General features: G+C 44.5%; 3 protein-coding genes across 6 annotated transcripts in view; 1 reads left to right on the top strand and 2 right to left on the bottom strand.

The window, feature by feature from the left end:
* Positions 1-15,128, bottom strand: part of recql5 (RecQ helicase-like 5) — a gene marked incomplete at its 5' end in the record, with an annotated part of 23,539 nt that extends 8,411 nt beyond the window's left edge. The window contains 7 exons of the mRNA XM_080523696.1: positions 8,655-8,737; positions 11,045-11,207; positions 12,491-12,602; positions 13,203-13,299; positions 13,969-14,484; positions 14,669-14,790; positions 15,035-15,128. Of these exons, the coding sequence (XP_080379822.1) occupies positions 8,655-8,737; positions 11,045-11,207; positions 12,491-12,602; positions 13,203-13,299; positions 13,969-14,484; positions 14,669-14,790; positions 15,035-15,128 (1,187 nt within the window). The remainder of the gene's footprint in view (positions 1-8,654; positions 8,738-11,044; positions 11,208-12,490; positions 12,603-13,202; positions 13,300-13,968; positions 14,485-14,668; positions 14,791-15,034) is intronic.
* Positions 15,129-15,557: 429 nt separating this feature from the next.
* The window catches only part of npm2a (nucleophosmin/nucleoplasmin, 2a), a 41,248-nt gene continuing 33,005 nt past the window's right edge, over positions 15,558-23,800 (top strand). The window contains exons 1-4 of the mRNA XM_080523937.1: positions 15,558-15,630; positions 15,829-15,914; positions 16,097-16,213; positions 16,415-16,508. Coding sequence (XP_080380063.1) covers positions 15,579-15,630; positions 15,829-15,914; positions 16,097-16,213; positions 16,415-16,508 — 349 coding nt within the window. The 5' untranslated portion in view covers positions 15,558-15,578. The remainder of the gene's footprint in view (positions 15,631-15,828; positions 15,915-16,096; positions 16,214-16,414; positions 16,509-23,800) is intronic.
* LOC308151321 (butyrophilin subfamily 1 member A1) lies at positions 17,212-23,301 on the bottom strand. Of its 4 annotated transcripts, none has more exons than XM_080524169.1 (10): positions 23,166-23,301; positions 20,572-20,655; positions 19,730-19,828; positions 19,392-19,493; positions 19,159-19,293; positions 18,785-18,922; positions 18,591-18,642; positions 18,409-18,435; positions 18,282-18,308; positions 17,212-18,156 (listed from the first exon to the last, which is right to left on the bottom strand). In XM_080524169.1, the coding sequence occupies exons 2-10, from the start codon at positions 20,629-20,631 to the stop codon at positions 17,597-17,599; spliced, it is 1,200 nt and encodes a 399-aa protein (XP_080380295.1). In that variant the 5' UTR covers positions 20,632-20,655; positions 23,166-23,301; the 3' UTR covers positions 17,212-17,596. The 4 variants fall into 4 exon arrangements, with proteins under 4 accessions (XP_080380295.1, XP_080380293.1, XP_080380294.1 ...); XM_080524167.1 differs by having other exon boundaries at positions 23,170-23,259; XM_080524168.1 differs by lacking the exon at positions 23,166-23,301 and adding an exon at positions 21,783-22,239.

The raw sequence follows: 23,800 nt of genomic DNA on the forward strand, positions 1-23,800 counted from the left end.
CCTATATGAAACATTATACAACATTATACACCCTATATGAAACATTATACAACATTATACAGCCTATATGAAACATTATACAGCCTATATGAAACATTATACAACCTATATGAAACATTATACAACCCGTATGAAACATTATACAACCTATATGAAACATTATACACCCTACATGAAACATTATACAACCTATATGAAACATTATACAACCCATATGAAACATTATACAACCTATATGAAACATTATACAACCTATATGAAACATTATACAACAGTATACACCCTATATGAAACATTATACAACATTATACAGCCTATATGAAACATTATACAACCTATATGAAACATTATACAACCCGTATGAAACATTATACAACCTATATGAAACATTATACAACATTATACAGCCTATATGAAACATTATACAACCTATATGAAACATTATACAACATTATACAGCCTATATGAAACATTATACAACCTATATGAAACATTATACAACATTATACACCCTATATGAAACATTATACAACCTATATGAAACATTATACAACCTATATGAAACATTATATAACCCGTATGAAACATTATACAACCCATATGAAACATTATACAACATTATACACCCTATATGAAACATTATACAACCCGTATGAAACATTATACAGCCTATATGAAACATTATACAACCTATATGAAACATTATACAGCCTATATGAAACATTATACAGCCTATATGAAACATTATACAACCTATATGAAACATTATACAACCTATATGAAACATTATACAGCCTATATGAAACATTATACAACCTATATGAAACATTATACACCCTACATGAAACATTATACAACCTATATGAAACATTATACAACATTATACAGCCTATATGAAACATTATACAACCTATATGAAACATTATACAACCTATATGAAACATTATACAACATTATACACCCTATATGAAACATTATACAACCCATATGAAACATTATACAACATTATACACCCTATATGAAACATTATACAACCCATATGAAACATTATACAACATTATACACCCTATATGACACATTATACAACATTATACACCCTATATGAAACATTATACAACCCGTATGAAACATTATACAACCTATATGAAACATTATACAACACATATGAAACATTATACAGCCTATATGAAACATTATACAACCTATATGAAACATTATACAACCTATATGAAACATTATACAACCTATATGAAACATTATACAACCTATATGAAACATTATACAACCCATATGAAACATTATACAACCTATACGAAACAACATTATACAACCCGTATGAAACATTATACAACACATATGAAACATTATACAACACATATGAAACATTATACAACACATGAAACATTATACAACCTATATGAAACATTATACAACCTATATGAAACATTATACAACCCATATGAAACATTATACAACCTATATGAAACATTATACAACATTATACAACCTATATGAAACATTATACAACCTATATGAAACATTATACAACCTATATGAAACATTATACAACCTATATGAAACATTATACAGCCTATATGAAACAACATTATACAACCTATATGAAACAACATTATACAACCTATATGAAACAACATTATACAACCCATATGAAAGATACAGCCTATATAAAACATCATCATACAGCCTATATGAAACATCATTATACAACCTAAATGAAACATCATTATACAGCCTAAATGAAACATCATACAGCCTAAATGAAACATCAAACAGCCTAAATGAAACATCAAACAGCCTAAATGAAAGATACTGTATGACAACCACACTGCATAATATGCTAAGCCATCAATCAGATAACATCATCAGAGCTCCACAGAGAGAGAGGGCGCTGGCTGATCAATAGGCTTGTATAACAGATCATCTGTGACACGATCAATGTGATGATGAGTCAACACAGTGCTAACCTCCCCCCACCATCACACTTGTTCTCAATCACACTGGAAACAGAGAGAGACAGATAGGAGGGAAAGGGGGGGGGGGGGGCTGATCAGGCTAACGAAAAACCCTGTTGATGAGGGAGTGTGCTTCTCATAACGCCACTTAAAATGGGTGAAAGTATGAACAGTATTACGGTGACAGTCCTCCGTCGCTGTCGCTGAGCTGGAGACGGGATGATGCTATTTCTGATATCACAGAGGAACTTTGTTTGATGGAGGAGAGCCGGGTGTCGAGGGAGCGGAATAACTCCTGAGTAAATACACTGAGAGAACAGAGGAGACGTTCTGGAGCAAGACTGCTGCACCGACTGCTGGAGCCTCTCTAGAAAACATGTGGATGGTGAGGACAGATAGATAGATAGATATTTATATGTTGTTGGACTGAACTCTTTGAAGTAATTACAATTTAAAGTAACATGTGATAATGCTTTTGTACTGCTGTTTTAATACGGGGGGGGGGGTTACGCCTCTTCTCACATACAGTAGCTCACTCTTCCAGTTCAATATTATGTAATGTACACACACGCAGAGACACACACACACACACACACACACACACACACACACACACACAGAGAAATACACACGTATTATTGGGGAAGTATTAAACAAGGTACACACACACACACGCACACACACACACAGACAGACAGACAGAGAAATACACACGTATTATTGGGGAAGTATTAAAGAAGGTACACACACACACACACACACACACACTAACTACCCCGCTACATATGGAAGCCCAGTCTCCAAGGTGATCAAAAGGGGGGGAGAAGAGGCGGTCTCAACAAGGGAGGAGGGGAGCCGGAGAGAACCATCAACAGAGAGAGAGAGAGAGAGAGAGAGAGAGAGAGAGAGAGAGAGAGAGAGAGAGAGAGAGGGAGAGAGAGAGAGAGAGAGAGAGAGAGAGGGAGAGAGAGAGAGAGAGAGAGAGAGAGAGAGAGAGGGAGAGAGAGAGAGAGAGAGAGAGAGAGAGAGCAGAAGAGAAAAAGACAATAGACTAATATAGCAGAGGAGGAGAGTACTGTCGGAACGAGATAAAGAACCACAGCACGAGAAAGAGGAGGAGGAGGAGGAGGAGGAGGAGGAGGTAATGAGCTGTATTGACAGAAATACACACAGCCCCCAAAAACACGGCGGGAAGGGTTCTGTCTGACTGGAGATCAACAACAGTTGTTGCACCGCCGTTGGCTGTTCTACCGGCAACACGAGAGGACGACAAACTAACTGGGGGAGAAAGCAAACACTACTGGGAAGAGAAGCGACAGAAAGAGAGAGGGAGAGAGACGGAGAGAGAGAGAGGAGCCAGGGAGACATCTGGAGAAGCTCACTCACTTCGGGCCGTGTTTCGTAACTTCGGGTTTATGAGGTACTTTGTCCAGACCGTACACACACACACACACACACACACACACACACACACACACACACACACACACACACACACACACACACACAGAGGATGCAGGGCTTTATTTCCTCTGTGGTTCAGTATGCTAATTACCAGCTGAGGGACTTAACTGTGCTAACCCTAATCCTGACCAGACTGGCCTGGCAACGGAGGGCACCTCCACTGTCTGTTACAGCCTCAGTTCTGCACACACACACACACACACACACACACACGCACGCACGCACACGCACAGACACACACACACACACACACACACACAGACAGACAGACACACAGACACACAGAGGCACACAGACACCCACACCCAGACACAGACACAGACACAGACACAGACACAGACACAGACACAGACACAGACACAGACACAGACACAGACACTCACACTCACACTCACACTCACACTGACACACACAAACACAAACAGACACAAACAGACACACGCTCTCACCCAGGGAACACTCACTCCCACTCCCTCAGGTAAGAAATGCGTTGGTTCTTGTGTTTCTTAACTGACCGGTTGTCTTAGTAAGTAATCCAAGCTGCTGTGATTTATGCTCTGGTGAATGTGAGAGAACTACTCAGCATCTTCCAGGGGAGGGTTGCAAAGAGTCTGTGTCTGTGTGTGTCCATGTCTGTGAATACGGAACACAGCTTAAGAGAGGGAAAAGCTAATAAAAAAAGATAATGAAGAGTGCACAAAAACCGAAAACTCAAAGAAAATGTGAAGACGTGTGTTTTAGCTGTCAAGCTGTGCATTTGTAACGTGTATTATTCAGCGAGGCATGTGTGTGATTACGGTGCGGGAACTGCTCTCGGGGGGGTAATGCGGTGTTTCCATTATCAGAATGACATATTTAACAGCTGGACGTTTCACTTGCGTTCAATACTGTGAGCTCCCACGCTAGGGCTAGGCACGAAACCTGAGACTGGTTGAAACCCACCTTGGGAACCCATTAACTACACCAGCTGGAAGGTTTCAACGTGAGAAGGAGACGTCTGTGATGATGAGCTAAAGAAACAAGTCTGTGTGTTTAAAAAACAAAATGGGTGTCAGTCAACAAAGCAAAGATGAGCCTGTACACAGAACACATTCCTGCCCCCCCAAAAAAGGTAAACATCGTGACTTTAAACGGAACAAACAGCAAAACAAAGAGACGTGAGTCAACGGTCTGATATCAGTTTACATATCACACCCATAAAAACACAATGTTCATTGTCAAACGCATAGCTTTCACCTTCGATGAAACGAATACATACAATACCTATAGGTTATACAGTAGGTCAAGTGCAAGAAGCTCATTTAGTGTTGCAGGGAAGAGGACGGTCATCCAATCAGGTCGATTTGTTTGTGACAGAGAAGTGGGAGGAGTTTGTAGCCCGAGCAGGATGTGAGAGGGGGCAACAGAGAGCGTCATGGATTGAAGACTGATCATGTTCATAAAGCAATTAACCTGAGCAGGATCTTGATGGCATCTTGGCACAAAATGGCCGTCACGCCCAATGTTGTTCACTGATTCTAAACGAACACACAGTACTTTCTACACCCGTGTGCCTAGTGCCTAATCACGTGTAAAGAAAACCAGTGGAACCAGATACGCTCTGCCTTAGCCGAACCCCTAGTCCCTAACCTAACATCACCCACGTGGGTGATCTACCCCTAGAAACAGTACCGGACAGTCCTCTCTCTGCACACAGTCAAGACAGTGGGATCCCTCTCCCTCTCCTCTCCCTTCTCCAATCTCCCGCAGGCTGTGGTGATAACAGGATTCTAGCGCCAATGTGTCAGCCCACAACTATGCTGGGAGCTGTAATTAGCCTGCTGCAATGTGGGACATCCATTCACACGGAACCAGTAAAACTACCACCATGCTTAAGACCCTCACACTCCCCCGGCTAAAACGCACTCCCCTTTCTCCAGCTCTCTCTTAAGAGAAGGAGAAACACCGTACGTTCATATCGTTCTTTTCCCACCAACTGTTACCTCACGAGTCGGAACAGATCGACCCGACACTTTTGCTCGTGTTTGCTCTTTGACATAGTGAGTGAGAGAAACTGTCAAGCAGTGGCCTGGGGTGGTCCAGTGGCCTAGCACCGCGGTGTACAGTGCACACATATGCCCGTGTCGACATGGGCCGTTCGAATCCCGGGGGGCGTTCCCATGCCCTGCTGACGTGCCCTCTCTCCCTTCTTCTCCTTACTTTCCTGTCTGTCTTCACTATATCTGTCCAATAAAATGAAAAATATGAGTGGGACTGCCCCACTCAAAAAAAAAAAAAAAAACAGTCAAACAAATCGACAACCTGAAATGTGTATTTTTGATCTCTCAGTACAGACATGTACAGACATGTCCCCCTCCCCTTCCCATGCGTCCCCAGCACTACCTCAATTAGGCCCCTATACTTTCTTCTATTTACCTTTTGTTTCTTTTTATTATTACTACTCCATCCTTTCAGTTTGTAAAGCGTCTTTGAGTGTCTAGAAAAGCGCTATATAAGTCTAATGTATTATTGTTATTATTATTATGATGTTCCTCTCTGCTCTCCAGGTGGATCTCAGTGGTTCACGGGCACGTCTGGCACGCACATACCCCGAGGTGAGGCCGACCGCTCCACTCCGAGTACTCTGCTACCGCCACCTGCAGTGAGTGACAGCAGCCCTGAGCCAATAGGGATGGACGCCAGGGAGGAGACCCTGAACCTGCTGCACAAGATCTGGACCAAGCTGCAGGGTCTGCCTGAGGCTAGCCCTCTGGAGCTGGGCGCCTTCTTCATCCTAGTCCTCTTCATCAGTGAGCTCATATCATCTTCATAAGAATAAGAATAATAATAATAATAATAATAATATATGCCATATTTAGCTGAGGTGTTTATCCAAAGCGACTCACATTGCATTGCCCGAAATCTAGATATACTTGCAGTATACAGAGTAGATACCTACAGTAGTGTCCTACAAAGACACAGATTTAGATTTAGTAATCAAAAAATTAATTAGACCCCTATACTTTCTTTTATTTATTTTTTGGTTTCTTTTTATTTTACTACTCAATCTTTTCAGTTTGTAAAGCGTCTTTGAGTGTCTAGAAAAGCACTATATAAGTCTATCTAGTATTATTATTATTATTATTATTATTATTATTATTATTATTATTATTATTATTGAGTGCTAGATATTATTCTACGGCCCCAGCTGGCTCAGCCTCTCATACATTCTCGACCTAGGATGTGGTAGAATTCAACTTTTACCCCCAAGAATGTTTCACCACAACGTCAATACGCCAATATGTCTCCTAATGAACATATTTGGAATAATAATAACACTTTATAGAACCGCCTTTAGAATGTATACTTCAAACCACCAAGACCTTCAATACATCCAGAACAGCGCTGCTAGGATCCTGATGAGGGTGCGCAAATATGATCACATCACCCCCATCCTCAAATCACTTCACTGGCTCCCCGTCTCCCTCAGAATTGAATTCAAGGTCTCCCTCCTCACCCACCAGTGCATCCATGGAACTGCCCCCACCCTACCTCAAGGAACTCCTCCATACCCCTCAGACCTCCTCACGCACCCTCCGTTCTACTGCCACTAACCTCCTCAAGACCCCCAGGACCAAGCTCCGCACCATGGGAGATCGGCCTTCTGCTCGGCTGCTCCCAGGCTGTGGAATGCTCTCCCTGACCACCTAAGGGCACCACAGTCTGTGGATGCTTTTAAACGAGGCCTTAAAACCCACCTTTTTAATAGAGCCTTTTTTTTGCCTTTTAATTGAAAATGTTTTTTTTTTTGCTTTCTCTTCCTGTGTTTAATTGTAGCACTCTGAGATTTCATATGTTAAGTGCTTTTATAAATAAAATGTATTATTATTATTATTATTATTATTATTATTATTATTATAAGACCGTACAAATGTCAATCACTACCACAAAGCATTTTGTGTGGAGATTCGCCAACTGTCAAAAGAAAACCTTAGACTAACCAACCAACCCCTGTTCTGTTCCCCAGGCGTTTTCCTGCTCCTGATGTTGTTGGCCTGTGTGACCTGCTGTTGCTGCGCACGCAAATCCAGACCCAAAGACCCCCAGCCCTGAGAGAGAGAGAGAGCCCCCTAACCTCCCGACAAAGAGAAACATTACTGACAGAGCGCTCTGTGGTCGTCGTCGTCCCCCCCCGCAAACCTCTTGAGGAATGAGGACTCCACAGAGTGTGTGAAACCCCCCAGGGAAAGACATTATGGACAGGCACTCTTAAGGGCAGGCTCTCCAGGGATTCTACGGGCAGGCACCCTTTTGAACCTGTGACGAATGAGGAGCCACATGGAGAGAGTGTGTGTGAACGCGGTCTAGAAAGGAGCCAGGCCCTTGAACAACAGCACTCTAGGTAAACACAGAGACGCCCTGAGAGACTGGCGGACACACCCCGACATCTAGGCTTTCAGGAGGAGCGGCATTCCACGGAGCATCCCAGGGCTTGAAAGGCTAACAATGCAGCCTTTTGACCTGGGAGAAGGACAGTGCTAGAGTGGGCCTCTCAGATGGTTTAAACTTACACTTACACACACACAGTCTCACACACACTCTCACTCTCACTCTCACTCTCACTCTCACAGTCCAACCGACTGTGAGAAAAAAAGCAGAGACAAATGTTGTAAATGATGTAAAGGTGGCAGCAGTACAGGTACATGCACTGTATGACAATACAGATGGAGGGTAGGTTGTGCCTGTTGGTCAAGTATCTGAGTGTCAACTTCACCCCCCCCCCCCCCCCCCCCCCTCGTTTAGAGAACACTTGAGCAACACTCTTCAGCTTTCATCAGAGCCACACAAATGAAGAGATCTTGCCACCACACCCCCTTGGGAAAGTGTTTCAGCACTAAACAAAAACAAACTTCTATCAGAGAAAACGGGGAGGCTTGTGTCTGCCCTCTGCTGTACAACAATGTAACTACAGCATCGTTTTACAGTTTTCCCCCCCTCCATTTACAAAAATGTTTATTACGGATATATAAAGTATTTTCTCCAAGCAAAGAGTGAAACAGTTCCGTTATAGTCAAGTGAGGGGTTGTTGTAGACGCAACAATAAAAACATCTTACTTGTATGGCTTTAAAGGGTTCAATAGGGCTCATATTATGCAGTGTGATTCTGGTTTTGTATCTTGCATGAAATAAAAATGTCAAAAACAGTAGTACCAGTATGTGTTTATGTTTCAAACTCACCCCTCTTGCACACAAAAGGACACCATGGCTTCAAAGTCAGTGATGGCCGCCTTGTCCTGCTCTTTATCTGAGCCGCGCTTTTTCTGCAGAGAAGCACAGAAATCATTCCCTCGTGCCGTAGCGACACAAACAAACCACGTTCTAAACTCTCGCCGTCAACTACAATCACCATGCGTTGTGTTCACGTCAGGGGGTTGAGTAAGATGTCAGTAACTAAGGCTGTGTTCGGAATAGCGTACTAGCATACTACTCATACTAGATATGACGTAGATTTTGAGGATGTAGTACGTTCACACTGTACAGTATGCGAGATTTGAGTATGCGAGAAATTTAGTAGGCGAGCAGTTATTTCCGGGGAAATTGAAGTCAGTTACGATGGACACTAGCTCGGGTCCTATTTCCCAAAATGCATTTCGCGTCCAGGGTTGCAGAGTTGCGTCCAGGGTTGCCAGATGGGGCGGGTTACCGCCGAATGGGCTACTTGATTTTGAGGTTATAGAAAGTTTAGGCTGTAAATTGTCAATCCCATCTGGCAACCCTGTGCGCTTTCAGCCTCGTCAAACTGCGTCATACAAACTTGTCATACAGCTTTTGTTTACATTGTCCGATAGCCTGGGGACCGAAAGCTTGCAATAAACATCGTTTTTTGCACATATTTGAGTGTGCAGATGCTGCTTTTTTGCACTCTATTTGATACTCTTCAGCTGCAGCACCCCAGCTAAGTCTGATCACGGATGAGCGGTGGTATTTTCACTATACTGGGAATTAACATGTATTAACAATAATTAACATTAACATGGTGAAATGCATTCTTAGACATGACTACATCGTCATGATTACAAATATGCCACTTGAAATGCATGAAATCCAAGTTTATTTGTGTCTTACACACATGTTCACCTAGTATTTGACTGTTTGTAGCCCAATCACGAATGATCCCAGTATTGTAGCTTCAGACGGACAAGTTGGTTGTAGTGCTTGCCCACGATATGTTATTGCTCATATATATTTATTTTAATCATGTTATTTTACCAACTGTTAAGACAACAATATAGTAAGCTAGTTACTTGAGCTAGCTAAAGATGTTGGCCCCCCAAATCATTTTACAACGTGTTGTAATTATGTTACGATATTTCTGTCGAGTGAGTGAACTGAACCACCGTGGTGCCACCCCGAGAAGTGAACCGGGAGTAAACTCAATGAACAGGGAGTTCAACATGCGTCAAATGCTTAAATTCACTCCGAGCAGTGTCGACATCGATGAGGGTCTCCAATCGACTCCATTCAAAGTGATTTACGATCCCGCCCCTCTCCCCTGTCCGGACACATTTGAATTTTCACCGTAAGCCCCGGTAAAGCGACGTTATTAACCCGCAAAGAGTGTGCCCCGGGTACCGTATTTGTCCGTGAATAACACCGGCTAGGAAGGTGGTAAAAACACAATACTACTTTGCTAACTCCACCATCGCTATACGGTCATTTTCAGCCATCAACCAACCCACTGGCACCCCGGGAAGTTATGTTTCGAACCCCGAGAGCATGCATAAATGTCTATCCGGAAAGAGTGCACTCTCCTCGGCAACGCGGAGGAACGAAAAGCTTACAGCACCGCGTATTCCCAGGCGGTCTACCATCCAGATACTAAAACGGCCCAACCCTGCTTAGCTTCCGAGGTCGGACGAGATCGGGCGTATTCAGGCTAGTATGACCGTGAGCAAGAGGACCATGACCCTAAGCATCCATATGCCTGTGCCTGGAGCACTCTTGTTCATGGAACTTTATTATATAAGCACTCTATTTGTGGGTAGACTATGCACAAGGTGTCCTGGATGAAGGGAGAAGTTAAAATCGCTCTGAGAGCGCCGGAGCGCACACTGGGTGCAACGTCATAAAGGGACCAGGTAATTTGATTGGACAAGAGGCATTCCATGAGTGCTGATCATATTTCCAGGGCGAATTTACGAACGCAGCTAGCGAACAGAAGACGCAAAAAATCGTCAGATCAGTTATATAAACGGGTTATTTTGGTAAACTGGACACATTTTGGGAATATATGTGGTTACTTTCTCGCCTGAAAACATATTAAAACTTCATAAAATGACATGTTAACACTTGTAAAGCCCAAATTACATATTTTAGCTAATGGAGGTTTAAAATGGAGGTTTAAATTCGCCGCTCCCGGCGAAATGCATTCTGGGAGGCAGTATGCATAGTGTGTAAATGGTCGGCTGGTTTTCACATACTTATTATGAATTTAGTAGGCAGTATGCAGTATATACTCATTGAGTATGCTAGTATGCAGTATGCTAGTATACCATTCCGAACACAGCCTAAGTCAAGTAGGTGTCCCCTAATGATGATGTCATGTCCCAGTCCCATGTCCCAGTCACCTGTTTGCGGGCCACCTCCTTGCGGATGAGGAAGTTGAGCTGCTCCCTGTCCTTGGGGGAGTAGTAGGTCCTGCAGGAGGAGGGGAGGCCGTCTCTCCCCGCACGCCCAGACTCCTGGTAGTAACTGGCCAGAGACTTGGCCAGGTTCCAGTGAGCCACAAACCTGTGGGATGAAACACACACAGAGAAATTATGTGAACACGCATGCACACACGCGCACATACAAACACAGACACTGTTTCATGTTTGGTTTGTGAAAGTCGCACATGCGTCTCTCGTTGCTGTGACGGGTATTCACCACCAACATTTGGGCTCGACGGGCTTCCTTAGGATCCCCTGCCTCCCCTGACGTTAGCCTCGTCCACTCCCTGCCCTGACGTTAGCCTTGTCCACTCCCACTCCCTCACCTGACGTTAGCCTTGTCCACTCCCTCACCTGACATTAGCCTTGTCCACTCCCCAGCCTCACCTGACGTTAGCCTCGTCCACTCCCCAACCTCACCTGACGTTAGCCTTGTCCACTCCCTCACCTGACATTAGCCTTGTCCACTCCCTCACCTGACATTAGCCTTGTCCACTCCCCAGCCTCACCTGACGTTAGCCTTGTCCACTCCCCAGCCTCACCTGACGTTAGCCTTGTCCACTCCCCAGCCTCACCTGACGTTAGCCTCGTCCACTCCCCAGCCTCACCTGACGTTAGCCTCGTCCACTCCCCAGCCTCACCTGACGTTAGCCTTGTCCACTCCCTCACCTGACATTAGCCTTGTCCACTCCCCAGCCTCACCTGACATTAGCCTTGTCCACTCCCCTGTCTCACCTGACGATAGCCTTGTCCACTCCCTCCCCTGACGTTAGCCTTGTCCACTCCCCTCCCTCCCCTGACGTTAGCCTTGTCCACTCCCCTCCCTCCCCTGACGTTAGCCTTGTCCACTCCCTTACCTGACGTTAGCCTTGTCCACTCCCCTCCCTCCCCTGACGTTAGCCTTGTCCACTCCCTCACCTGACATTAGCCTCGTCCACTCCCCAGCCTCACCTGACGTTAGCCTCGTCCACTCCCCAGCCTCACCTGACGTTAACCTTGTCCACTCCCCTGTCTCACCTGAGGATAGCCTTGTCCACTCCCTCCCCTGACGTTAGCCTTGTCCACTCCCCTGCCTCCCCTGATGTTAGCCTTGTCCACTCCCCTGTCTCACCTGACGATAGCCTTGTCCACTCCCTCCCCTGACGTTAGCCTTGTCCACTCCCCAGCCTCACCTGACATTAGCCTTGTCCACTCCCCTGCCTCCCCTGACGTTAGCCTTGTCCACTCCCTCACCTGACATTAGCCTCGTCCACTCCCCAGCCTCACCTGACGTTAACCTTGTCCACTCCCATGTCTCACCTGACGTTAGCCTTGTCCACTCCCATGTCTCACCTGACGTTAGCCTTGTCCACTCCCATGTCTCACCTGACGTTAGCCTTGTCTACTCCCATGCCGAAGCTGATGGTGGCCACGATGACCAACACCTTCCCCTGCATCCAGTCGCTCTGCGCCTCGGTACGATCTCCTGTCTTCAGCCCTACACAAGCAGGACGTAAAAGGTTGTGAGCCTCACACTTTTGTTGGACTACTCAGAATCAGAATCAGAATTGCTTTTATTACATCCAATGTACAGGCATACAAGAGTAAACATTTTGGCATAGTTTCTTCAAAATTAGCATTGCAGCAAGGTACAAAATCAACAATAACAGAATAAAGTAAAATAATAATAATAAGTCATGTATGTAATATTAAAGTAGAATAAAGTAATAAAGTGATAGTCACCAGTTATACTGCAGTAGAAGCAGTAGTGCAAAATGCTGTACAGGTTACAACAATATGATGAAATGAAATATCATACAATATGCAATATAATACATACAGTACAGGTAGTCAAGTAGTAGTCAGGTAGTGTTTAAGTAATCAGGTAGTGTGCCGGTAAGGCCTGGCTGCAAATAGTCATATAATATATATTATTTTTGTAGTGAGGATGATTTTGGGGGAGACAGTCTTTTGTTTTCTTCAAATGATTTCTACTCAATGATTATAAAGAGCAGTCTCAATGCTCGAGTCTGTATCATGGTTCTACAATAACCCTGTCCTGCTCACAATGATTAGAAATCCTAGAGGGATACTTTACCTGCGTGGTAGGGCTTAGACAGGACTCCCAGCCGAGTCAGCTTGTGGGCAACAGTCTCACAGTTGTCTCTGGTCCGACAGTACACGATCCCACAGCCCTGAGGGAGGACATTCAGAGATCACTGTCCACAAGCATTTGCCACTAGACAACACACTGAATAAACACAGTACAGAACGGATGTTGACTTCAATCATCACCTTCACTTATTGACATTCTAAGCTTATGTATCATGCATATGGTATAATAAACAATTAATTTCTTTTTTCTGTTTTTGCAGTGTGTGTGTGTGTGTGTGTGTGTGTGTGTGTGTGTGTGTGTGTGTGTGTGTGTGTGTGTGTGTGTGTGTGTGTATGGACACTCAATATTCTTCCCTGTCCCGGGCGCTTAGTAGCGTAGCACACTAAGGGCCGGTTTCAGAGACAAGGCTTAAGCCTAGTCCTGGACTAAATCACACTTTCAATGTAAAATCTCCATTGAAGATGTTTTTTAGTCTAGGATTAGGCTTAAGCCTTGTCTGTGAAACCGGCCCTAAAGCTCATAACACAAAATCACAAGTTTCCTGGTTTGATTCCGACCCTCGACATATCATGCATGTTATCCCTCCTCTCTCTCACCCATCCTTCCTGTCAATCTCTACTGTCTCTACCCCAATAAAAGCAGAAATGCCGTAAAAAAAAAAAAACATACATAAAAACAAACAAACAAAACCAAAACATAAGGAAATAATGCCTGTTGAGCGACAGGTGAGGTGTACCAATGTACCGACCTGCCCTTCAGACCTGTCCCCCAGCGCCTCCTTTACGAAGGTGTGCAGGTGGGCATAGGGGTCCTCCAGCAGCTCACTGAACACCACGTCGTAGCGCAGGTTACTGCGGAACACGGGCGCGACGAAGGACAGCGGCGAGCGCAGCTTCAGGGACTGAGATATGTCCTCCTGCACCTTCTTGGGGGCCGTGGCGGTCAGCGCCACGCAGGGCACCCCCGGTAGAAGGGCGCGCAGTTTGCCCAGTTTGAGGTAGTCGGGCCTGAAGTCATGCCCCCACTGGGACACGCAGTGGGCCTCGTCCACGGCCAGGTAGGAGAGGAGCCTCCGGGAGCAGAGGCCCTTCAGGCAGGGCTGGAAGGAAGCGGAGGCCACCATCTCTGGGGTGATGTAGAGGAGCTTCAGCCTGGGGCTGTCACTCTCCAGGTCGCTCAGGATCATGTGGCGCTCGCCAGGGGGGAGCTTGGAATTGATGGAGCAGGCGGGAATGTTCAGCTCCCTGAGGTGCTCCACTTGGTCCTGGAGGAGGAGAGAGCCAGGAGAAAGAGAGGAGGTACGAAGGAATGTGAGAGTCAGCAGAAGGATTCAGGATTAACAACAATAATGTCCTTACAAAGAACAAGGACACAACATTGTCTGTCTAGTTTGGTCATTTGAATTAGGAAGTAGCAGAAAGGACAAACTGGAACAGAGAGAGCCTCACCTGGATGAGAGCGATAAGAGGGGATATGACCAAGGTGATGCCATTGGCCAACACTGCAGGGAGCTGGTAGCACAAGGACTTCCCTGCCCCGGTTGGCATGCACACAAACACATCTCTGTCACCTGCACACAACATTATATAATCGTATATATCATCACCCTCTTCGTTTACTGTATCTCTCTCTATATATACACACACACAAGTTAGTGATACATTAAGTGTAGAAATGACTCTCTTACTACTCTTTTAGGGTAAACTGACAGCTCATTTAAGCCGTAGCTAAGCAGCTAGCTAACGTTAGCTCCTCCTGCGACGTGAGTCTCAGGTCTGTGTTAAACGTTTTTAAAAATGTCTTATTGTTCAAACCTTTGATAACTGCTTTGACAATCTCCTCCTGCTGCTGGGTTCGGAACTTGTCGAACCCGAAATGGGTTTTTAAAGCCCGGCTAATGGAAGTCATCACTTATGCAGCGGGACTCCCCCAATTTGACAACAAAAGTCGAACTTCACTCTCGCCGTCGCATAACGATGACATCACGCCATTCGTGCTTAGTTAGAAATGCACAAAAGAAGACAAAACGCTGTTACATGGAATACCGATTTAACACATTTACCTGCTATACTTGCTTTATTTCCTGTATTTACTGTACATTTGAAGATCACGATTAACTGCAAAAGCCTTGTGTGTATGCTTTGCACATGCTCAATGTACATCACTCTGATTGGATCCCGGGGTACACACCTTTTTCTTATTTTGTCCAATCGGAGTTAAATGCGCTGATTGACTGCACGGGGTTCTTGAACACCTTCGGTGGCAGATTTTCAAATCGACAGAGAACTTGAACCCTGAAAAACTAGGTGACGTGAATCAAAACTCCGTCGCCTCGGAATAGAAAAACACGATTTCCTCATGGATCTGTCCACTTTATCATCCGCCTCTGACAGTGTCTGTGTGCTGTGGGGTAAGACGTCTGGAACTACTAGGGGGGAAAAGTCATTAGTGGGGGACACCTTGATGAGGAGTCCACATTAATTTGTATGAATATGTGCTATACAAATAAGTTTGCCTTGCCATGATAACACACCTTTCATTTCATGTCCCAATCAGCTGCTCAACTGCACCGTTTCTTATAAATTAAGGGGTTTCTCTCTTTTTCCAGGCTGTGAGTTGAGTGACACCCAGAGGAAAGTGGTGGTGGACGTGGACAATGAGGATTTATTGGAGCATCAGTTCTACATCCGAACGGTCAGTTTGTTTTAAACCAGCCACTCTCCAAATGAGCTGTATGACTGCACGACTCACACCCCATGGTTCTATCTATACCCTATATAGAGAACCTATAATCCGTTTTATTAACAGCAAAATAAATAACGGAGTAGAAATTGGCATTCACGTTCATTCATCTCCTAATCTGTGTTGTTATGCAGATCTGTCTGAGTGCAGACGCCAGTAAGGAGATGCACGTCGTGGAGGTTCAGGACAGTGTGGGCTTGTCCTCCAGGGCAGTGCCTATCGCCAGCCTTCACCCTACGTGCCAACCTATGGTGAGTCACCTGATCCCAGAGACTCAATGGAATCGCTTGACTGGTAGAGGGTTAGGCACAGAGAAAGTGGGTTACTGTATGAAAGAAGTAGAGCTCCCTCTGAGGTCACAAGTAGGGTTTTGTTATTTACGGGAGGGAGGTGGTACCTGGCTTGACTTCAGCTCCGACTGATGTGGTGCTGGCTTGGTGCTTTGTTTCCAGGTCAGTTTCCATGGGTTTGAGCTCATTCTACCCTTCACCATCCAACTCCGCTCTGGCCAGGGTCCCGTCTTCATTTGTGGACAGCATGTGACACGTACGTACAGAGTTTGGTCATAAGTTATTGCGGTCCATTCATGCAATAGCCCTGAAATATATGAACATGTCAAATGTCTATTAAAGAAATGTTTTTTGGGGGCAGGCTTTGGAATGCTCTGCCCTTGGATCTTAGATCAGCTGGCTCGGTCGAGGTTTAAAAAAAAAAAAAAAACTGCTAAAGACTATCTTGTATAGACAGGTTTTTGGATAGCCCCAAGGGCCTGTCTTTCTGTGTCCTGTTGATGTTGTTGTACACCTGTTGTCTGTTACTTGTTTTTATTTTCACTGTTTGCCTGTTTTAACCTGCTGTGGCTTTCGCTCTTGTATTATGTTTTACTGTGTTTCATCCTTGTTATGTAAAGCACTTTGTGACCCTTGGTCTGGGAAAGGTGCTGTATAAATACATTTTACTTACTTACTTACATTTGATTGATGATGATTTTAATACTTGACCTGTGTTTTCATAGTGCCTCACGAAGAAGACCAATCGTTCATGTCTCCACCCCTATGTAAGCCTGCAAATGTACTTTTTATTTTGTAATATTAATGTGTGGAGGTTAATTCATTCATATATGATCTGTTTTGTTAGTATGATTTGCCAAAAAACCATTGTTTTTTATTTTCATTTTTTCTTATTTCAGGGCACACATAGTCTGAACCATGTAAGAGTTCAATAAAAACACAGCACACAAAGTGAGACTTGAGTTTTGTTCTTTATTATTCACAGAAAGTGCATTTGTATTGCAGGATTAATATGACACAATGATACAATGACAATAATACTACGGTATTCTTTCAAATGTACGAAAAATACAGAGCATGTGAGTGTTGCGTAGCTCTAGTAAGGAAGAGGCAGAATGAATCACAGAGGCAGCAGCATTCGAGTGATCACACTCTAGTGGTTTATTAGCCATAGCATGATGGTCTTTACAGTAATTGAGGACTGAATATTCCCAGTGACTACATTAACTCACTGGTGCATACTGTACACATCTACAGGAGCGCTGACAGGTGAGAGTGGTACCATAAGGTGACAGGTGAGAGTGGTACCATAAGGGATGGTGTTGTGGATGGGAAGAGCTCTGCTCAGCCCCACAAGCACGGGGCGGAACAGAGGCAGTGGGGCTTGGTCCCTGGAGACCTGATCACCAGGTCCTTGATGATCTCCGTGGTACCGAACAGGGGGAACAGCTTCTCTGTGAACACCTCGTTGTAGGTGTAGATGTGCGAGTGGGAGTCCACGTCGTAGAAGGACAGCTGGCCCTGGTCGTAGTCCAGGTAGACGGCCATCTTGCGGGGGATGAGGCCCTCGAGCAGGGACGTGTAGGGCACGGTCAGGGCTTTGAGCACGGTGCCCCTCTCCAGACGCAGGCTCAGGTAGCCCGTGTCCGTGTTCAGGGACTTGAAGCCTTTCCTCAGGGCCGACTCCTTGGCCACGCCCAGCCGCCAGTCCCGCTCCCCCACCTCCACCTCCCAGTAGTGGCGGCCCGAGTCGAAGCCCTCCACCCCCGTGGCGCACCACCAGCCGTCGAAGCGCTGGTGATAGTTGGGCACCTCCTTCCTCTCGAAGCCACAGCGCATCTTCTTCTCGTCGTTGGAGATCAGGAGGTCAGGGTTGGCCGTGTCCAGGTCCAGGGTGATCTCCACTGGGGGAGAGGCAACAGGGAGGATTTAGATACAAGAGGCACGGCAGAGCACTGCAATGACATTAGATATGTGTCTGTTATTATAATATACAATTTGAATGGATGGAACAGTGTAGAGAGAATACCTGCAGCCTCAGAGATCCAGTCCCATACTGTAACATGAATAAAGCAATTTAGCAGCAAATATTTAGACAGTTGAGTCGACACATGGAATTCATTGTAAAACAATATTTTATGGCAACAATACAATACCTGGGCGAGGAATGTAGCGGGCGGCACCTAGAGGGAGACAAAAACAACCATAATATGATCATAATATTTGATCATATTTAATCATATTTGAAAGAGGAGGCATTTAAAATGACCTTTCGGACTGGTCACTCACTACAGCAACACAAATGTTAAGTCGAACTCGTTGAGTTCCTGTTACAAACCTATCTTCTGAGTCCTCTGCTTCCACATGAGCCACTGTTTGGGGATGTTTTCCTGCAAGAACATAAAACAAAACATACATAAACAACAGTCAACTTGGCCAATATCAGAGCAAGAGAAGTGTCACGAATCTCTTCATAAACTGTACGCGTCATTCATGTCCTTCATGAATCGTCAGATTGAAGCGAGCCCGCACCTTGTCCAGGCCCTGCGTCAGTAAGGTCAACATGAGGAGCTCCATGGCCGCCAGCAGGTTGGGCGCGCCGCCCCTCTGCCACGCCGCCTGGAGGTCGTCCAGCGCCTTGACTACCTGCTCTCCAGGCCACACGCTTTGCTGCAAGGAAACGAGAGAGGTGTCAGCGAGAGGACTGTCTGTCTCACCATAACAACAAGCACAGCATCCATCGACAAGGCCACGGTGTAAATGGAGTCGAGTAGAGTAGCACTTTAGAATCAATCTCCGAAAGGGGGCGAAAATTCACTTAAGGATGATTCACTTATTTCCGATAGGAGGATTAGATCTGCCGATGGTAACATAGAAGGACAGGCTGCAGGGTGAGCTCTCCTCACCTCCGGTTGGGCTCTCAGGTCCTTGATCCAGTTGATCATCACCACCTTGGCGTTCTCCAGGTCCTCCTCAGTGCCCAGGCTCTGCTCCCTCAGCTCCCTCTTCTCTGGCCAGCCGTCCGTCTGCATCGGCCTCTTCTGCAGAGAAGACGTGAAGAAGACGTGAAGTCCCGGTACACACATTATACTGCATCAGTACCCGGTATATCAGTACTCTGTATATTAGCCTCCAGTACCTTGCTCTCCAGCATGGAGGCCCACTCCAGGATGAAGGCCCTGCAGAGAGGGGTGGGCCAGATGTCATCAAGGTTCCAGATGTGCTCCAGCACATCGGACCGCTGCAGTGAGAGAGGACACAGTTACAGACTTGACTTCAGGCTTCTGGGAGTATGTGAGTGAGTGAGTGAGGTAGAGGCAATGAGAAGGGGTTAAGGACTGAAATAAACCAGACTGAGTCTGACAAGGACCACCTTGGAATAAGGGGTATTTTTGTCTATAAAGTGTATTTCTTCCAGTCCAAGCCAGACGTTCATTTGGGCCAGTGGATGTTTCTACATACTGTATATGTGCATACCTGGCAGACACGGCTGAGGTTCCGAGCCAGGTCCACTATAAACAGCTGAATCTCTTCCAGCGGCTCTCTTTTCTCATTCTTTGCCCTTTTGCGAGATTCCTGAGGGAAAAACAGTTTTACCACGGAATACAGAAAAAAGTAGCAATAGCTATGGGCAGAGAAGATAAAAAACAGATTTAGGGGACAAATGGGGTTTCAGAAAGTCCTTTAGAAAGTAATAAGGTCAAAACTGAAAAGAATAAGTTGTTTGCCCTAATCAAAATGCACACCATGTACCCTCCTGTCAGCAGAAAAGAAAGATCTCTCTCTCTCTCTCTCTCTCTCTCTCTCTCTCTCTCTCTCTCTCTCTCTCTCTCTCTCTCTCTCTCTCTCTCTCTCTCTCTCTCTCTCTCTCTCTCTCTCTCTCTCTCTCTCTCTCTCTCTCTCTCTCTCTCTCTCTCTCTCTCTCTCTCTCTCTCTCTCTCTCTCTCTCTCTCTCTCTCTCTCTCTCTCTCTCTCTCTCTCTCTCTCCCTCCCTCCCTCCCTCCCTCTCTCTCTCTCTCTCTCTCCCTCTCTCCCTCTCTCCGGCAACCTCCCTGACTCACTGCGTCTATTTGTCTCCATAACAACACCCTAGTTTAGTTTGTCCCAACAACTTAATCTAACACCAGTAAACTAACATGTAGTAGATAACACATAGAAATAAATAGAACTGACTGCTTAACGCATGTGACTGATGCCACGACAACCCTCCACAGCAGTTTCAAGGTCACCAAGGTCATCCATTGTGATCAAATCTGACACAAGACAATGGCGTTTTGTGTAAGGATGGATCTGTGATGTCAGAAAGGAGTGAGTCCTACCTTAATCTTGGCCGTTATGTTCTTGACCGGCTCAACCAGGAAGTGGAAACACTGCATCATCTTGGCAGGTCTGGGCTAGGGATCCTAAACATCAGACATAGATAAAGCAGTTTTAAAAACGTAGTTTTACAGGGAGGGCACCTCTACTTGACAGACTATCAAAGTGGATTGAACCACCCATTACTCCCTGTGGTAGACTTTCAGATGGACAGGTCCAACTCAAGCGTATCCGATTCAGCGTGGGTTGTAGGCTATATTGTGTCACTGTGACTGACAGGACACAAATGAAAGGGAACAACAACAACAAAAACTTGAATCTGGAATATAACCTAAGAAAGCCTCATTCACTTTGTTATCAGTGCAAATGGGTCGGCTGTTCCAACCTACTGCCCTAATTCGGTGTCCCAAGTCAACAATAGCAACTCCCCTTCACCGTTCAGGAGACAAACATGTTTACTTCCCAAACTATGTTATGTAATGTAAAAGGGGACATCTGGAATTTGTACATCAATATTTTGACTTTTAAATGAATTATATATAGCCATCGTTTCCTGAAGAATATACAGTACCTTATAAATGCCTTATGAGCTTAGTTCAACTATCTTACATCATCGGAACTGAAATATAAACAGTGTAATTGTATTGCTTCCAAACACTGTATAGCTTCAAAACATGGTTAAAACTATCATTTTTATCTCATAGAGGGTCAGTCCTTGCATCTATAGTTTTGTCTATGAATTTGAGAATGGTAACATTTGGAAGTTTTTCTCCAATGGTAACATATAGACATTTTCTGCAACAGTAACATATGGACATTTTCTCCAACAGTAACATATGGACCTTTTCTCCAACAGTAACATATGGACCTTTTCTCCAACAGTAACATATTGACATTTTCTCCAACAGTAACATATGGACATTTTCTCCAACAGTAACCTATGGACATTTTCTCCAACAGTAACATATGGACATTTTCTCCAACAGTAACATATGGACATTTTCTCCAACCCTTTCCATCAGCTGACAGGGAGTCCGCTTTGTTGTTGTTTGAATCCCAGATTGCCGATTTCAACACGGGACGGAGGGCACAGCAGGCAACGTTTGGCTAATCTCACTGGACCGAAACACATCATGTGACCAGTGTGTGGTCACAACAGGAAGGATGCTTCACCTTTAGAAATCATTATCTCATCTTGAAATCATACACTGACCCAGTTACTGTAGGGATGTTATGCCAGTTATATCATCATTGTGTGGGAATCGGGATCCTTCCATGGAGGTACTCCATAGTGCTGGGTTCTCCATCGTTTCAGAAGAATGGGTTTGTGGCAGTAGGGAGGGCAAAGGGCTGATAATTAATAGAGGTTACAGTCCAGTCTCTGTAACATGACTGCCCCTGCATGCCCCTGTCAGTGCTGCTGTCTCATCTGTCAATATTAGTGTGTTTGTCCAGCAACCTCTCACCCATTCCCTTACTCTCTCACATTGCAGGCTAAGCCAGTAACTCTGAGCAGGGCAACTTCGGTACGTGACCATAGTCAGTGACTGAAGCTTTTAGCGGATTACCAGGGAAGATCTCCAAACAGAGTTCCAAAGTCCTGGCAAGCTAACCCAGATAAGGGATCACAGGCAGAACAGACAGCGATGGATTTAACTGACCCAAAATAATGCCCATCCTTGCCAATATCGCTCTAGATTCCATGTTGATTTCCGGGTGGCAAGTACAAGGTCGTGTGTATTGGTAGGTGATAGCTACAGACCTACACATAACAACGTACATTTGGTCTTCAATAAAATACAAAAAAAGAAGGGTTAGAAGCTTTTTTTCTCTTGACCACTTGCATTCATTGGCCAAATCAAAGACATCAAATATAACTGCAGGTTTCTAAATTATGGAGACAAATAAATCCCTTTATTTGAATTCATGCTGGCTGTCTGCACACATGGATTGTGTGAAGAGATCAACACAAAGAGGTGGGGTTATTTAATGTTTGGTCAATTCTAATCAACATGTGTTATTGCATAACAAAGAGGTGTGGTTATTTAATGCTTGGTAAATTCAACCTTGTCAACTTTAATTATTGCATGTCTTATAAAATCGAATAGCATTGTTTTTCTATACTGATCTGTATGTAATCATCAATACTTAACATCATGGTGAAAACTCATACATCTATAGGCTACGGACAAATAACATTGTCAGTATCACTATTTAACACTGCAGTTGAATATGATAAGACTACTCAGCTAGTTAATCATGAGAAAACATGATTATGCATGTTGACAGTGACAGTGACCCAGTTATATACCAGTCTAGACTGCTACGCACAAACGTAAACATAGGTAGGTCGTGTGACTTTGCGGCACTGCAACAGATCTTGCATTAATATTAATGCTGCAATACCCTTGGTTGACATTGCAACATGTCGACTTTGCACATTTGCATGAGATGCTCTTATTTGAGGTATATGTAAACAACGCCTTGCTGTTATGTGTTATTGTTGTGTGTGAAGTCTTTATTCATTCAAAATGTTGCATCATATTGTTAGGAAATACACGATTCCTAATCATGCGATTGTATCGTAATCACTTACCTACCTTGCAAACTATTGTGCGGTGTTGGTCGTTGTTCTGGTCTCTTCTAGCCACGGGAGTAGTTTTCCAGTGGAATAAGTCAGTCGACACTGGATGCTGCAGTATGACTGACCTTGTTTACATACACGATTTTCGATTACAACGATGATACTTCGGCTATCTCCGCCTCTTAGGACTCAGATCCGAAGATGGACAAAGCGTGCAGCCATGTTTGTTGCTGAAGTTGGCTCCTGATCACTATTCATACAATGAAAAAGAGAGTCTGAATTTGAACTGCAATCTCAATAATGAAATGTATTTTGTCCCTGTTAAGGCTACCAAAAATAGAAGAAGACTTCATCTTGTTCCAGTGTTACCATGCATGGTCCTGGAGATTAACAGGGTGCATGCAGGCTTTATTACTATATTTTTACTTTACTCTATTATCTATATCTATATGATCTATATCTATATTTATGATATTTGACTTTAAAAAGTCCACCAAGAGTACTCTGAAATGACATTCATTGAAAACACAGATTGATGTGAATCCAGGGAATAACGATTCCAGAGAGTCCTTTACAGATGAATGAAGACAACGTTAAGAAGCTTAGAGAGCGTTAGAGGCTGAATAATGAAAACAAACACTTTCACT

This window comes from Nansenia antarctica (genome assembly GCF_963989245.1).
Source record: "Nansenia antarctica genome assembly, chromosome: 2".
NCBI classification, from domain to species: domain Eukaryota; kingdom Metazoa; phylum Chordata; class Actinopteri; order Argentiniformes; family Microstomatidae; genus Nansenia; species Nansenia antarctica.